Source organism: Lathyrus oleraceus, chromosome 1 (assembly GCF_024323335.1).
Source record: "Lathyrus oleraceus cultivar Zhongwan6 chromosome 1, CAAS_Psat_ZW6_1.0, whole genome shotgun sequence".
NCBI lineage: Eukaryota > Viridiplantae > Streptophyta > Magnoliopsida > Fabales > Fabaceae > Lathyrus > Lathyrus oleraceus.
Genome location: NC_066579.1, coordinates 35,850,599 through 35,866,767, shown reverse-complemented (window position 1 = coordinate 35,866,767; position 16,169 = coordinate 35,850,599). Strand labels below are relative to the sequence as shown.

General features: G+C 31.1%; 1 protein-coding gene and 1 long non-coding RNA gene across 5 annotated transcripts; one reads left to right on the top strand and one right to left on the bottom strand.

Annotated features, from left to right (window-relative positions):
* The first annotated feature begins 4,654 nt into the window (after window positions 1-4,654).
* Window positions 4,655-8,310, top strand: LOC127086533 (uncharacterized). 4 transcript variants are annotated; one of them, XR_007789524.1, is made up of 4 exons: window positions 4,655-4,919; window positions 5,484-6,729; window positions 6,805-7,330; window positions 7,814-8,310. XR_007789524.1 is itself a non-coding variant. In XM_051027333.1 (2 exons), the coding sequence occupies exons 1-2, from the start codon at window positions 4,800-4,802 to the stop codon at window positions 5,609-5,611; spliced, it is 591 nt and encodes a 196-aa protein (XP_050883290.1). In that variant the 5' UTR covers window positions 4,655-4,799; the 3' UTR covers window positions 5,612-7,330. The 4 variants fall into 4 exon arrangements, 1 of the variants encoding a protein (XP_050883290.1); XR_007789538.1 differs by having other exon boundaries at window positions 5,146-6,729; XR_007789546.1 differs by lacking the exon at window positions 4,655-4,919 and having other exon boundaries at window positions 4,935-6,729; window positions 6,805-7,153; window positions 7,215-7,330.
* A 55-nt stretch (window positions 8,311-8,365) lies between these two features.
* On the bottom strand, window positions 8,366-9,152 carry LOC127086707 (uncharacterized). The gene is made up of 2 exons (XR_007789592.1): window positions 8,858-9,152; window positions 8,366-8,754 (listed from the first exon to the last, which is right to left on the bottom strand). It is a non-coding gene; the product is annotated as an uncharacterized LOC127086707 (long non-coding RNA).
* Between the last annotated feature and the right edge of the window lie 7,017 nt (window positions 9,153-16,169).

Sequence of the window (16,169 nt, the reverse complement as noted above, 5' to 3'; positions counted from 1 at the left end):
TGATGTACATCACCCAGCTTCATTTTGATAACCTACTTGTTTATTTTCATTAAGTTTCAAAAACCTGCGCGTGGTGGCCGGAGTTTGTTCTCTGGTCGGAGAAGATGGTGGTTTCCACCACCATCCCCACGTGGATGCTTCAGATCCCTTGGATCTCTCTCAAACATTCTAATCATGGCCTTTGCTTTTGTTGACTTATTTTAATTTATCATGTTCCGCGCTTGACCAAGGACCATGGTGTATCCGCGACTATGAGCCTTTGGAGGATTTTCCATTTGAGGCTTGCATCATTAAAACAGAAGGGCTTGAAGTTGATCACTTTTGGAAAAAAAATTCAAAGGGAACCTAGACATGTTTTGTACCTCAAACTTCAAAGCCAGTTTTCATAAATTTCCAAACTCCAAATGGATTTTTTCCCAACATAGCTTTTGTTCCTTATATCAAGAGCTTTCCAACCATTAATCACATGACCATGTTTAGATTTTCCATGTGTGATTTTCGAAGGGCTTAATGTTTATGATCAATTATGCAATTCACATTGAAACTTCACATGCAAGCAAATGCCAGGCCTTGTGCACTTTTCCATGATGATAAGTCAATGAAAAATAGTCTCATCAATTTTTTAATTGATTTGAGATTTATTTGAGATTTTAATTCATTTGCGTTATTTTTTCATTGTTTTTAATTGATTTAAAGTAGTTTCTGATTTCAAAAATTGTTGAGATATTTTGTCAAACCTTGTTTGACCATGTTAGACCTATGAGAATTTAATTGGACTTGTTTAAGTTGATCTGAATTGAATTTGAAGTCTGACTATATTTTGTCCATTTTATTTTGCATTTATTTTAATTCCAAAAATACCAAAAAAATATGTTTGACTTTTTGACTTCTAATCTTCATTTGTCTTCTGTTTAACATTGGTTGATGATGATTTGATTCACTTTTGACCAATTGTTTTTGACATTTGAATTACCTTTCCATTTCATTTCATCTTCATCTCACTTCTTTTCATTTTGGACAATGAGTTAATGTCTTATGGTTGGTCTTGACATATGAGAGGTTTAACCTTCTTTGATCCAAATCAAACTCAACTTGATCCATGATCAAGTGAGTTGCTTTGTGTCCAAGATAGGTTGCTTCTTGGTCAAGCAAAAAGCCTAAAGTCCATACAAGGCCTTCCTCTTTTATTTTGGCATGACAAGTTTTAGGAGCTTGGCTTACTAGTCATGATCTCTAACTTGTGTTTATTTGCCTATAGTTTTATTGACCGGCCTCAGATAGGTGTGACTACTACATTAGTCCACTTACGATTGCTTAACATTGCGCTAAATTGTCTTATGACACACTAACATAACCACTAATTACTAACTTTAATTTGAGCATTTAATTTCTTGCAATTTACTTTAATGCACTTTATTTCTTTCTCATTTATTCATATTTCTTTTTACTTTGCTCACTTGAGCTCATATTTTATGTTTATGTCAGTTTCCTTTTGCTCCTTTGAGCTCATTATTGTATATAACTATATTGTTGCTTTGTGTTTGTTTTGTCTTTATTTGTGTGAACCCAATGCAAAAAGGAGAAAGGACTTAGAATTAGGATCTTACCTATGCTTAAAGGAGTTCAAAAGCAACTAGGCCTCATGCCTTTAGAATGCTAAACTTGTCGAAGAGCAACTAGGCCTCATGCCTTTAGAATGCTAAATCAAAGTTGACTTCAAAGGACTTCCCAATCTAAACGCATTCTTTATCCATTCCACTTATTGTGTTGTGAACTTTTTGATGTTTGTTCTTGTGTGATAGGGATTCCATCTTGAGATAGTAAGAAGGACCATTGTCATGAGTAGCCAAGTCAAGAGAGACAAGCCAAATGGAGATCCTAGGAGCTTGAATGTATATTTGTTTTGATTGCTTGTTGCTTGCTAAGTCCAAAGGAAAGGAGCATCTTGAATCATCTCTATGATTTCAAGAAAAGGAACTCCAAGGGTTTTATCTCTTCTCTTATCTTTGTATACTTTAGGACTAGCTCTGCTCTTCTTCCCTCCACTCTAACCCAAGCCAGACTCTTTTTGTGGAAATTTTGACATTATTTCTAAACTAGAAACCTAGGCCTTACGCCTTTGATTTTTCAAACTCTTTTCATTAATGCTCATTATGAATGAACCTTAAGTCAACTTTGACCTTATTTTGTAAATACTTCTAACTTGTAAATACAACTCACTTCAAGTTGTTTTTGTGGTTCCAATGGCCAACTTTGTTAAAACTTTTTTTCATAAACATCAGTCATAGGTTTGAGTTATCATAGTGGTTGATGTAAACCTCACCTTATCCTTAGTGATTGGACTATAAGTCTTCCATACTTATTATAGGGTTAACCCCTCACTAGTATGTTGAAGCCCTCCTCACATGGTGGATTATTGGTTTAGGTTGAGTTTTCTCCCTTTGATAACAAAAGACCTTAAGGCTTTTGATCAAATTAATTCACCAGTCTTTGTGATTTTTACCCCGAACTACGAGGTTTTGATCCTACCTTTGTGATGGTAGGTAGGCAATGGGTTCATCCATTCAAACAACAAAATTTGTAAATATAATATATTCTCTTCTCATTCCTCCAATCTTGTTTGCACAAATATTTTCACAAATACCAACCTACAACACACATTTGCAAAAAGGGCTCCCTTAGAGTACTAAGGATGTTTTGGGTGCTTAAAACCTTCCCATTTCATAACCAACCCCCTTACCTAGATCTCTGACATTTTTATTAGTTTTTGATTTGATAAAACTTCTTACTTGGTTTTTGTTCGCTTTTTAACCTTTCCTTTGGATAAATAAAAGTGCGGTGGCGACTCGAGTTATATGTTTACTTTTGATTTAGTCAATAAATCTAAAGGTAACGAATATCCCGCTACAATGTGAGTCTTCCAGTGCAATGGTTATGGTTCTATAGTGATAAAAAAAGGGTATCTGCAAAAAGTTAGCACTCAAACACTCAAGTTAATGTATGAGTGAGGTGAAACTTTGCCAGAATGAGTGGAAAATGTACATGGGTGTGACTATGAGATACATTTATATAGAAGGTGTAGTTAGAATCACCCCAGTTTATCAAGCGTAAAGCACAAACAATAGTTAAATGTAGAGGAACCACCATCATAGAAATTAGTTTTTGCTCCTATGTGGTATATATGAATGTTGTTCTACATGTTCTTCAGTGATTGACAACCTCTTACTAGGTTGGAACTATGAATAAGGATGATCTTTTTGGACTTCTAGCCAATCGAAAACACTAGCTATCTATAAAGGGTTATACAATCACACTTAATTCATCTAAAATTCACCTGAGATTTAAAATTTCTATGATCATATGTTTAAGTCTCTCATTATCATAATAACAATAACTTTAAAAACCCACTTATCTAAAAATGGAATTTCAATCACACCTAATCCAATTAAAAACTATAAATTAATTGGAACTTTCTCGACCGTGTCGTATATTCACTCTTAGTTGGAGTAAAAGTCACTTGGGATTTGTTCAGTCTCATTCACATCTAATTTTTATGATAAGCCATTCACATCTAATTGGAATAAATGTAATTTGATAGCTGAAATTTCTCTGATTGGACATTTGAGTATCGCCTTATCATGATAAACATTATATTAAAAACCCGTTATCAAGAAATATCATTCAAGTCATGCCTAATTTGATTAAAAACTATCGAGTTGTTGGGATTCTCTGAAGCACATCGTTCGTTCACTTCTAACTAGAATAAAAATCATTTTAGAGTAATAATTTCATGGATCAGATATTTCAGTATCTCTTAATAACAACGATTTTAGAAACCTAATTATAACCTGCTTATTAGAAATAATCTTTCAATCATACTGAATATGATTAATAACTATCATGTGATAGAAATTATTTGAGAGTTGAAATTTCCCCAATCAAATATTTTAGTCTATCCTTATCAAAATAAAGAAGACTATAGAGACATAGTTATTTAAAAAGAGTCTTTCAGACACACGTAATCCGACTATAAACTATCAAGTCATTGGAAATTTCTTGATTGCAATTGTTCATTCATTCTAATTTGAAATAAAAGTTACATATAAGTTGAAATTTCTATGATCATACAATTTAGTCTCTCCTTATAATAATAATAATGATACTTTTAGAAACATAATTATCTTTAGAGGATCTTTCCGTCACAACTAATCTAGTTAAAATATTTATAGTGATTGAAATTTTCTCGACTACAATGTCCACTCATGTCCATTTAGAATAAGAGTCACTTGATAAATAAAATTTATATGATGTGACATATAATCTATGTCTAACATATTTAAATATTAGGCTAAATTACAGTGTTGGCCCTCATGTTTTGTCCAACTCACGAAATCAGTCCCCCACATTTATTTTTTAAACATTTTTTGTCCCTTATGCCCATTTATCATCAAAAACAGTGATGGGTCATTTATTTTAATACATGGCATACATGTGATGACATGACACTTAATAAAATGAATTTATTTTTATTAATGTAATTTTTACTTAATAGAATAAAATAAAATGTATTTTTAATTATACTTTATTCATAAACTATTTTATTAATATATGTAATGTTTAATAAAGACACGTGTTACAATTAAATTGAAGCATTTGGTTCCATAACCTAGAAGACGAACAAGCACAGCGAATACGACGATGAAAGCACAATGACAATGATATGAGCATTTGAATCAAAACCCAGAAGACAAAAATGAACCCTAACTTCACTAGGTATGCTTTGATTCATTTTATTATTGATGATTCTGATATGGTTGTTGTTGACGACAACAAATTTTAATGTCAAACATCAATGGAATGTCGGTCTCTTACGGTGCACCCTCATCTTGGACAAAGGAAGATCCAAAATTTTGTTCAAGGTGTGTATATTCAAAACTAATTTTACTGAACTTATAGTTGTTTTCTATCTATACTGATATGATAGTTGTTCAAGGTATGAAACTAGTTGTAGGTTGTTGTAGTAGTATGTTCTGAAAATTTTACTGATACGATAGTTGTTCAAGGTGTAAAATTAGTTGTACTTATATGCTTTTCAAATTGGTTCTGATATGGTTGTTGTTGTTTGTTCATTTTGTTTTAGTGTAGGCAAGCTAAGATAAATGTTGTAAAACTTAGAACTAATCAAGGAGGGAGTTTAATTTATTATCCTTGCAAGCTATATGTAGATGGAGAGGTAGATGAACTGAATTGGAAATGGGAAGTCGATTTGATGTCATATATGGAGATATTCCGAGTGATTAAGTCATTGTGTTATGCAAGAGTCAAATGTATGTGGTACCATGATATGAAGTTTTCACTTGAGCGTGGAATTAGAACTATTAATAATGATAAAGATGTTCTAAAATTTGGGGAAGATATGAAAGGTTATGATTATAATGATATCTATGTTGAACATATTGTATATGAACCTAATTTTGTAACAGAAAATGAAGTAAGGGAGTTTGTTGAAGCTCAACAAGAAACAATAAATGTTGAATTAGATGATGAAGTCCATATTGAGGATAAGGATGAAGACAATGTTGAGGAGACGGAAGAAGTCCAACTTGAGTAGAGAGAAGAAGTTAAGAGTGAGTAAAGTGAGGAAGATTACAACTTTGTTCAGGATGATAATGATGATTTGGATGATAGTGAATTCAATGAGATAGATGAAGATGATTGGGATTGGACACACAAAGTACCTATCCATACATTCATGTAAGGAGGCAATGATGCAAACAATGTCTCTCAAACACAAGAACCAACAAAAGTATCTAATTTTGAGGAAGGCCATGATCTTGACTAGGATGAACTGGAAACTCCACAACGAAGTGAAGATGAATGTGATGGACATAAATATCCCAAATTTAAAATGTCTGATTATGGTGATGTAGTGAGGCTTGAGCTTGGAATGACATTTTCTACAAAGCAATTTGTTAGAGATGATGTTAAGACATATGCAATGGAGAGAAAAAAAAGCTCGCACTTCAAGAAAAATGATAGCAAAAGAATAGTTATCAGGTGTGGTAATGAATGCCCTTTTCAAATGAAATTTAGTAAAAGGGTAGCCAATCAATTATGGCAATTGGTGAGCTTGACTGATGATCATACTTTTCATAGGACTACCAAGAATAGGCAGGCTAAAACTGAGTAGCTAGCTAAGAGGTTTATAACGGTCCTTAGACATACATCTGAAATGAGGCCAAAGAGATTGATAGCAAAGCCACTTGAGAAGTGAGGTGTGATGCTCTCTTTTAGTCAAGTATATATGGAAAAAATAAGAGCATTCTAACTAATTCAAGGTGTTGAGATTGAGTAGTACTCTAACTTGAGGAAATATGCTGAGGAACTTAGGAGATCTAATCCTAATAGTACAATGATGATTAAATGTGGTGTGTTTGATATTGGAACTATTTTTGAGAGAATATATGAATGTCTTGACCCGTGCAAAGATGCATTTGCATATACATTCAGACCTTTAATTGGTTTAGATGCATGTTTCTTGAAGGGTGAGTATCACAGTCAGTTAATGGCAACAATAGGGAAAGATGGAAACAATCAAATTTATCCAAATGCATATGTATGGTTGAAACGGAGACAAGAGGCTCGTGGCAATGGTTTTTAGATCTATTACTATAGGATCTGAATGATTTATTGGAAATGTCATATGGTTTCATTTTAGACCAACAGAAGGTATAAAATTCTTACACATTTTATGCTTGTTAATTTTACATATCCATTGTTATGAACTCTTTTATGTTTTTATAGGGTTTGGTACCAACTATTTCTAACCTTGGACCAAACGTAGAACACGGGCTATGTGTTAGATATTATTATGGAAATCGGAAAAAGAGGTATCCGGCTGTACAAGTGAAAAAATTACTTTGGTAGATAGCCAAGGCAACATTTGTTCAGGAATGGGAAAGAGATATGCAAAAAATAAAAGATGTAAATGAAGATGCGTAGAAAGACATGATGGATATTCCACTGTCCATGTGGGCTAGGTCTGCATTCCACACAGACAATCATTGTGATTTTCAAGTGAACAACATGTACGAGGCATTTAACATGGCTATATTAGAGTACAGAGACATACCCATCATTACTTTTCTTGAAGGTAAGAAGCATTACATAAAGTTTAGGATAGTCAAACAAAATAATCCTGTGAGTTATTTCAGAAACACAATTTGTCCGAAGATCGAACAAACTATATAGAGGTTGAAGTGGGCAGCTGGAGGTTGAGCACCAACTTGGAATGGAGATGATGAATTCAAGATCTTTAGTGTCACAAATGGTATGGACACTTATGAAGTGAACTTACAATGACATTTCATTGCTTGTCGTAAATGGACTTTTAGTGGCATTCCTTGTGTCCACGCCATAGTTTATATTTTGCACAACAAGGCTGAAGTTGATCTGTATGTTTCGGCTTATTATAGGTATGAACTGGAATGGTATGCACTAAAATGATATGCATTGAACTGGTATGCACTAAACTGATATGCACTGAACTGGTATGCACTAACTGATATGCTTTGAACTGATATGCAATGAACTCGTAATATATACTGGTAATATATGGAAATTATTGTGTTAAACCTATGTCCATGCACTGAACTAGTATTGTGTTGCACTGGACTGAACTTGAACTAGTGTTTCATTGCTGCTATGTGTCTGATATGCACTAGAATACACTAAACTTGAACTAGTGTTGCATTGTTGCTATGTGTAATATTATGTTACTTATATGCTCTCTGTGTGTTGTTTCTATCAATAGAAAAACAAGCTTCATGGAAACATATTCCCATATTATTCTCCTCTCCAATGGTCCAAGACTTTGGTCAATGACTCAAGGGGAACCAATTAAACCACCTGTCATGAGATGAGCTTCGGGTAGATTGAAGCAGAAGAGAAATAAAGCTAATGATGAACCGAGGTCAACCAATGTATTACCAAGGAATTTGACAACTGCAAAGTGTAAGAGATGTGAGAATTTTGGGCACAATTCGAGAACTTGCAAAGGAAAAACAATAGCGGACCAAAACTTGCCCAAAGGAAGTAACAAGGAAAAGAACAAAAGAAAGGATCGACACAAGAACCAAACATGTTGAAACAAGGATCAATAACATTGTAATGGATTACAACTTTTATGTGTGATGAATCCTTTTTTTGTATAATGAACCTACTGTGTAATATGGTAATGGATTACAACTTTTATGTGTAACCTTAATTTACATCACTATTATTAATGAAATATTATGTTTGATTACAACATTGTGAAAAACTACAAGATTGTTATAACATGTGACAAAAAAGTTACAAGCTCTGATATGGAAATTATTGTGTTGAAACATATACTAAAAAGTTACAATGAATTAAAAAATATATGATGATCAAACAAAGGTGAAACCATTGACAACTAAACCTAACTATATTAACCTCACAACATTAACCTCACAACATTAACCTCAACCTTTTACAACTACACTCATGCAAAGGCTTTTGTGATCAACATGATGATCAAAAACCAAGACAGAATTAACAACATAATCAAAAATTTGATCTTCTTCTCCAGGTCATCATCAAACTTTTTTGTTAAACCATATTTCTTTTTCAACTCATCAAGCTTCTTCAAAAGCCAGTTAATCACTTCCTGTGAATGTTCTGGTATCTTCTCGTCATACCAATAAAAAAATAACACCCTTTCCTTCCTTGTAACTGAGAGAAACAGAAAATAAAAAAAAGGTGGAGTTTAGGAATTATCCAAAAATGTTTCAATTGAGAAGACGAATAATACTAAAAATTAGGGATTTAGACGTACCTTTAATAATTCACAACCATAGAACCTCCGACTTGGATTCTCATATGTACACGCAGTTGCAAGTGGTGATTCTAACCCACAATAACATTGCATCCTTCTCCTCATAGAATGAGAAGAAGAACTTGATATTTGAACAGACTCAGAACCAGTCACAAATTAGGGCAACGAAGAGCTTGGAGAAGATAACGAAAATGAAGAACAAGATGAACAATAAGATAATGCTCAAGAACGTTGAACACAGCGAATAATGATAATATGGCAAGAACGATAAACATAACGAGGAACAATGAGTGAGAACACAATGAACAATAATACAATAGATTTTATCAATTATTAAAGTTTTTTATTTGTTTTTTATTTAATAACGACCTGACAACAAAATTAATGCCACGTATTAATTAAATTGATACATCAATATTTTTTTAGTGAAAAATGAGCAAGTGGAACCAAAATTTATTAAAAAATAAATGCGGGGATTGATTTTATAAGTTGGATAAGATCAAAAGTGTAATTTAACCTAAAAATTAACTAGTGATTAGAATTTTCTTGATCATACCCTTCCTTCATGCTTAATTGAAATAAAAAGGTAGTTACAATTTCTTCATTAAATTTTTTTTATACCCTCCTTATCCACAATTACATTGTACACGTTTTAAAACACTAAAAGAACAAATTTATTATGTAAATAAATAAACAAATGACTAATTTATTATAATAAAATAAGATCAATGATATGATCAATTTATTATAAATAAATACTAGTTAAAATAAAATATTGTGAATTTTTATATTAAATATGTATAAAATACAAATCCAAACCAAATTGTTTTTAAGCCATGAATAAAATTAAATTAGAGAAATACTTTCAATTGAATTTTAAATATTAAATATTAAATCTAATTAAATATGTTTAAAATACAAGTCCAAATCAAATTGTTTTTACGCCATACATAACACCAACTTAGAGAAATATTTATATTTTATTTTAAATATTAATTTAAATTAAATATGTCTAAAATACAAATTCAAACCAAATTATTTTTAAGCCAGATATAACACCAAATTAGAGAAATATTTCCAATTTATTTTAAATATTAGTTTAAATTAAATATGTCTAAAATACAAATCCAAACTAAATTGTTTTTAAGCCATATATAACACCAAATTAGAAAAATATTACCAATTTATTTTAAATATTAATTTAAATTAAATATGTATAAAACATCCAAACCAAATTATTTTCAAGGCATATATAACACAAAATTAGAGAAATATTTACAATTTATTTTAAATACTAATTTAAATTAAATATTTATAAAATACAAATTCAAACCAAATAGTTCTTAAGCCATATATAATACCAAATTAGAGAAATATTTACAATTTTTTTAAAATATTAATTTAAATTAAATATGTATAAAATACAAATCCAAAATTTAAATTATTTATGGAAAAAATCAACAAAATATCATGGTTTATGAAGCTTTAACCTAATGATAAGTCAGGAATAAATTGAAAGTTTTTGTCTAATCTAGTACTACTACAGTTGCTTTACAACAACTTAACGCACAGTGAATATTTTAAATTTTATGAGTTGGAAGCACATATACAATGAATATGGTAGTAGTAGGGATTGTGAGGTGGGAACATAATGATTTTAGAATTTCTGTATAAAAAAAGTTAGAAGACATGCAATGTATGGTGATAGTGTTAATGCTTCACACCCAACAATTAACTATAAATAGCTAGTTAGTAAAAAAGGCTTTAGTTACCATTGTTTCTTTTAAATCCAAATCTTCTTTTTCTTCTTTTTCTTCTTTTCCTTCTCGTTTTTATTCGGTGAATTGGAGATAACTTTAATGAACCATTTTTATAGTAATAAAAACTGTTCTTCTTTTAAATAAAGAAATATTTTCTTATTAACAAAAAATGAAAAACAATTTTTATTCACTATAAATAAGACTATAAGTTACAATTTTCATGAAATTTCAACTAAAATGATTTTTTAAGAAAAACTCAATAATATAGGTTAGTATGTGATAAGAAATATTAATTTCCACAATATACTTTTCAATTACTAATAGCTAAAAAAATATTACTATGTTTATTACATTTATAAATAATTAATTTGAAATATTATATTTAAAGTTTCAATATAGTTGTGTTTGTGTAGTATTTTAATATTTTACTTTTAGCTTTTATAAAAAAAATATTTAATATTTTTTCACAAACGTGCTGTTTTATTTTTAATTATACTCACTTTGTTTAGGTTTGTTTTTATTCTCTGTATTCTAAATCCAAAATCGAAAACAAATTTATACTTTCTCACTTTATTGTCCTATAATATACTGTGAGTCACTGTCACACGTTTCTCCCACTCAATACAAGTAACCCAAGTAATGGAAGCCTAGGCTGCTTGCATTTTGATTTATTGGAAAAACCTAGATGCTTACACTTTGATTTTAAAAATACTATTATACCCTCACATGATTTTGAAAACTCCACTTTGTAATATTTATGGATAAAAATGATTTACATATTTTATTTGATATTATTGATTATTATCATTATTTTTGTTATGCTTGATTTTGTTGAATTTTCCTATTACAATTGGCAAAAACCTTTTTTCAAAACTATGTTATTATGAAAAGAACAAATATTTTTTTTTAGTACTGTGGTGGAAAAAGATGGTTCCAATATTATGATGGTTGAAATTGTGTCTCCTTTACATTTTGGTACCTTTGTACCTTTTTCTCTGTCTCTCTTTATCAATTATTTACACCAAAGTTCCAAAGGTACCGAATCCATTCCAACACAACATATGTACATAGCATTCCAAAAGTTGTCGAATAAAGTATAATGTGGGGAATCACAACCCTTAATTGTTCTAACATCATCATTCTTATGCATCCACTCATTGAGAGTGATGATAGTATTATTAGTAAAAATTAGTGGGGGATCAAATTACATTTTTACATTGAAAGTGAGATCAAGTATCAAGTTAGTGAGTACTCACGAGAAAGTGAATGGAAAAAGGACAACGTATCTTACACTTTTTTTGTAAAAATAATTAAAAGTCAAGACCGTATAAACCCACCCAAACAGAAATTAATTTAGAAAAAGAAAATCATATTTTTTTTACTTTAATTTAATTTGTTCCTAAGAAAAATAGTCAAGACAGACATTAATTTAAAAAAAGAAACTCTCATCATTTTCTTACTAATTTAATTTGTTCCTAAGAAAAATAGGTAGGCATTAATTTAGTACTTTATTTCTTTTATAATAAAAAATATATATATAACACTAATTTTGGCGTTTCCAAGTGACTAGAAAATAGTTAAAGTATTATAATAATAATAATAATAATAATAATAATAATAATAATAATAATAATATGAAATTAAATGAAATAATTACTAATTTAATTTCAAATAAATAAATTATATTTTAATAAAAAAACTAAACCCACATTTTCAAATGGCCAAAGGATTTATATGTTGGATTCTGCATGGGGAAACTCCAAATCTCTCAAGCAGGGAGGTTTATAGCACATTTGATTGGAACTCATAGTCTCTTAAGATAAGATATATCGAGCCTTGCTAGTGAGACTACAAGTGCCTCAAGCGAGGCGTTTGACATCTCCGGCAAGACTTCTATCAAACTCTCAGACAAAATTTTAGATTAAGTCTCTTACACTAGACTATTTGCCGCGCCTCTTGTGTGAGATTTATATGTTGGATCTAACCTGAGATAACTCCAAATCTTTTTGACGGAGAGTATATATATCATGTTTGACATGAACTCTTAGTCCCTTAAGCCTAGTTATATTGAGTCCTGCATGAAGAGACTCCAAGTCCCTTAGGCAAGATGTTATACCTCTCAAACGAGACTTCTATCAAACCCTCAGACAAGACTTTAGATTAAGCCTCTCATGCTAGACTTTGGTTGGCACCTCTTGGTGAAATTTATATTTTGGATCCCACTTGAGGAAACTCTAAGCCTCTCAGTCGGGAAGTTTAGATAGCCTGATTGATGGAAACTCTTAATCCATTGGGAGAAGGTATGTTGAGTCTGGTTGATAAGGCTTCGAGTCCCTCAAGTGAGGCGTTGGACCTCTTGGTCCAGACTTTTATTAAAACCTCAATCAAGCCTTTAGGTTAGGTTCTCAAGGCTAGACTTCGATTGTTCTGATTGCAGCGTGTTCCATCGTGTTTCCCATTACTTGGAGTGTTGGATCTGCCATGTCAATTAATGAGGCCTGATCCAAAGCTCTTGGTTTTTTCTGATTTTAATTATTTTTATTTTATTATTTTAAATTTCTATTTTTTTTTTAAATTGTAGTAATTTCATTTTTTATCCAAAAAATCCCAAAATAATTTCTAAAGCTCTCTTTTATTTTTCTTCATATGATTTTTGTTTTTTCACATTTTATTTCACTGATTTTCTATTTATCTTTTTATGAATTTCCTATTTTATCTTTTATTTTAATTGGTTTAAAATTTTTTATGCATTTTTTAATTTTGAAAATTTTATTATATGTTTCTCATTTTATTTTTAACCTTCCATAATTTTCTTGGCCATTTATTTGGTGTTTTGAAGGACTTTATGGATTTTTCATTTTATTTCCATTTTAAAAATCATTTAAAAATACCTTTTATGCATTTTTTTATTTTTTTTATTTTTTTGACCTTGTGGATTTTTGTTAGCCTTGGATCATGATGATTTTGACTTCAAGTCTCATCAAACTCAATGGGTCTTGGATGTTGATAGGGTGAAAACCCTAATCCACCTAAATGAATGATTGATTTTGATGATGACTTGATCAAATTTATGATTCAATTTGGGTGTGATCTCTATTGTCCCCTTTCTTCTTCATCCCCTTCTTTTCCTTTTGATCAATTGGGTGGATTTGTGTCCATCTTGTTCATGATGTGTTGATTGGTGCTTGATGAACTTTCATCTATTTCAAATCTACCTTCTAAGTGATCATGAATCATTTAAGGTACTTTGGATTGATGCATAAGTTTGTCCTAAGTATCATGAAATATTGATTGAAGTAATGAACCATCGTCCTAGCCTTTGTGCTTGATCACCCCCTTTCATTTTTTTCTTGTGTGACATAGCTTTAGAAGGATGATTTACATATCATTTCTCTAGCATGTATTAACACAAACATTATTATTGACTGACCTCAGACAGTTGTGACTTCTACATAAGTCAAATTATGATTACTTAACATAGTGCTAAATTTGTCCCAAAGGCAATGACATTTTTATAAGTGAGATTGTAAGTCTCCTATTCCTCATGGTATTGTGTAAAAAATTTGTTTCTTTTCCATTTGAGAGAGCTAGTGTCATACTTGTTGATTTTATCCAAGTTGGATCCATTCTCATAAATGATGTATAGGTTCATATTTTCATGCTTGTGAGTGGATAGTTGAGTGTTATCCAAAAATTGACCAAAACATCTTTTCTTCTTTCACTAATATTTACTAACATCTTATTATATTAATTTTATTTTAGTGTCATTTACTTCATGCTTTTTATTTCGTGTTATTTACTTTATGCCTTTATTCTATCATCTCATATCATATTTTCTCTTTGTCTATGTGGACCTTTGTTTATATTTATGCTCTTTTTTCTTTTGTCCATTTGGACTTTCATGTTCTTTTAAAATACATTAATAAAGGAAAAACCCCTAAAAGGAACTTGGTTATCTTGATTCATGGACTTGTGGTTACTATCCTTGACATCTTTATGGAGTTATGAACTTAGAATTAGGATCTTGACCTTTGCTTTGGGACTTGTGACTTGAGACTATGGAATTCGTATGATAACTTTGACTTTGGACTTCTCTGTGAAACTTTGGCTTGGTTACTTTGGTTTCATCTGACACATGGATTACTATTTGCTCATTTTACTTGCTTTAGGCTTAATCCAAAGGAGGGAGTTCTTGCTTGACTTATGTCATAAAACTTGATATCTCTTGTTAGATCTTTCTTCTTTAGCTTTTACTTTACTGCTTTAGGATAGTCTCTTCTTCTCCTTCCCCTTCTTTAATTTTCAAAATATCCTCTTTTTTTCAAAACAGACTTGTTTATAACTTGAATCATTTTTCTCATTAAACATTGACTTTTGTCAAGAGATTTTCAATTTTTTTATAATAAATGTCAATCTATCTTAAGCATACTTAGACCAATTTCAAAAAGACTAAAAAATGCCTAACTCATTCAAACCATTTTTGTGCCCTTTATGCACCATTTCCTTTTTAAACTTTTTCTCAAGGCATTAGACATGAGTCATTTTCATAGTTGAGTTATAATTCTCCTATATCCATAGTATTGATGATAATTCTTTTCCATCTGTGGGAGCTAGTGACATACTTGTTGATCCTATCCAAGTTGGAGCGTTTCTCATGATGACGCAAAGTTCCCATACTTGTGGGTGACTAGTTGAGTATTCTCCTTAAAATGACAAAATGTTTTTTTCCATGAAAATGAATCAAAACAAACTCCTTTTGTTATTTTTACCATGAACTACGAGGTTTTGATCCTCCATTGCACTTTGTTGGTACGTATGAGACTTTAAAAGTCTTGGCAAATATCAAATCATAATAAAAATGCTTTTTTTACCACCCCTACAATCTTTTAAAAAACAACACCTGTTTCAAGCTAAAATGTGCATATTTTCAAAGAGGTTCCCATGGAGTACCATGGATGTTTATGGTGTTAATACCTTCCCTTTACATAACTAACCCCCAAGCCCTTTTTTCTCTTTTTACTAGTTTTTTTTAAAAACTTCTTTGGATTTTGTTAGTACTTTTCCCTTTTCCTTTGGAAACAATAAAAGCGCGGTTGCGACTCTTGCTTTACGAGTTAAGTTAATCAATAGCTTAATCTCAAAAAATTTACCGCTACAAGACTGAAGTTTTACCTTCTTCACTGATGCATCATTACTGTAGTACCGTACAAGTGTGTCCCACCCAGCCTTTGCCATCGTTGAATCAATGATTTTTTCAAACACGTTCACATCTACACACGGATATATGTAAAACAATACCTTCCGATCCTTCTTCCTCATATCACGTTGAGCATTCCTCTGGGAATTCGTTGCATTTTCTGGAAGTGCAACCGGAACGTAACTGTCATTGACGAGATCAATAACATCTTGAGCGTCAAATAACACACACATCTAAATCATCCACCGATTCTAATTCTTGCCATCGAACACTGGAAGCTTAGTACTCAGATTACTGTTTTCGATCATCTTCAACCTTGTACAATACACTTAGATCTCACCAAAGACTAGTGTTT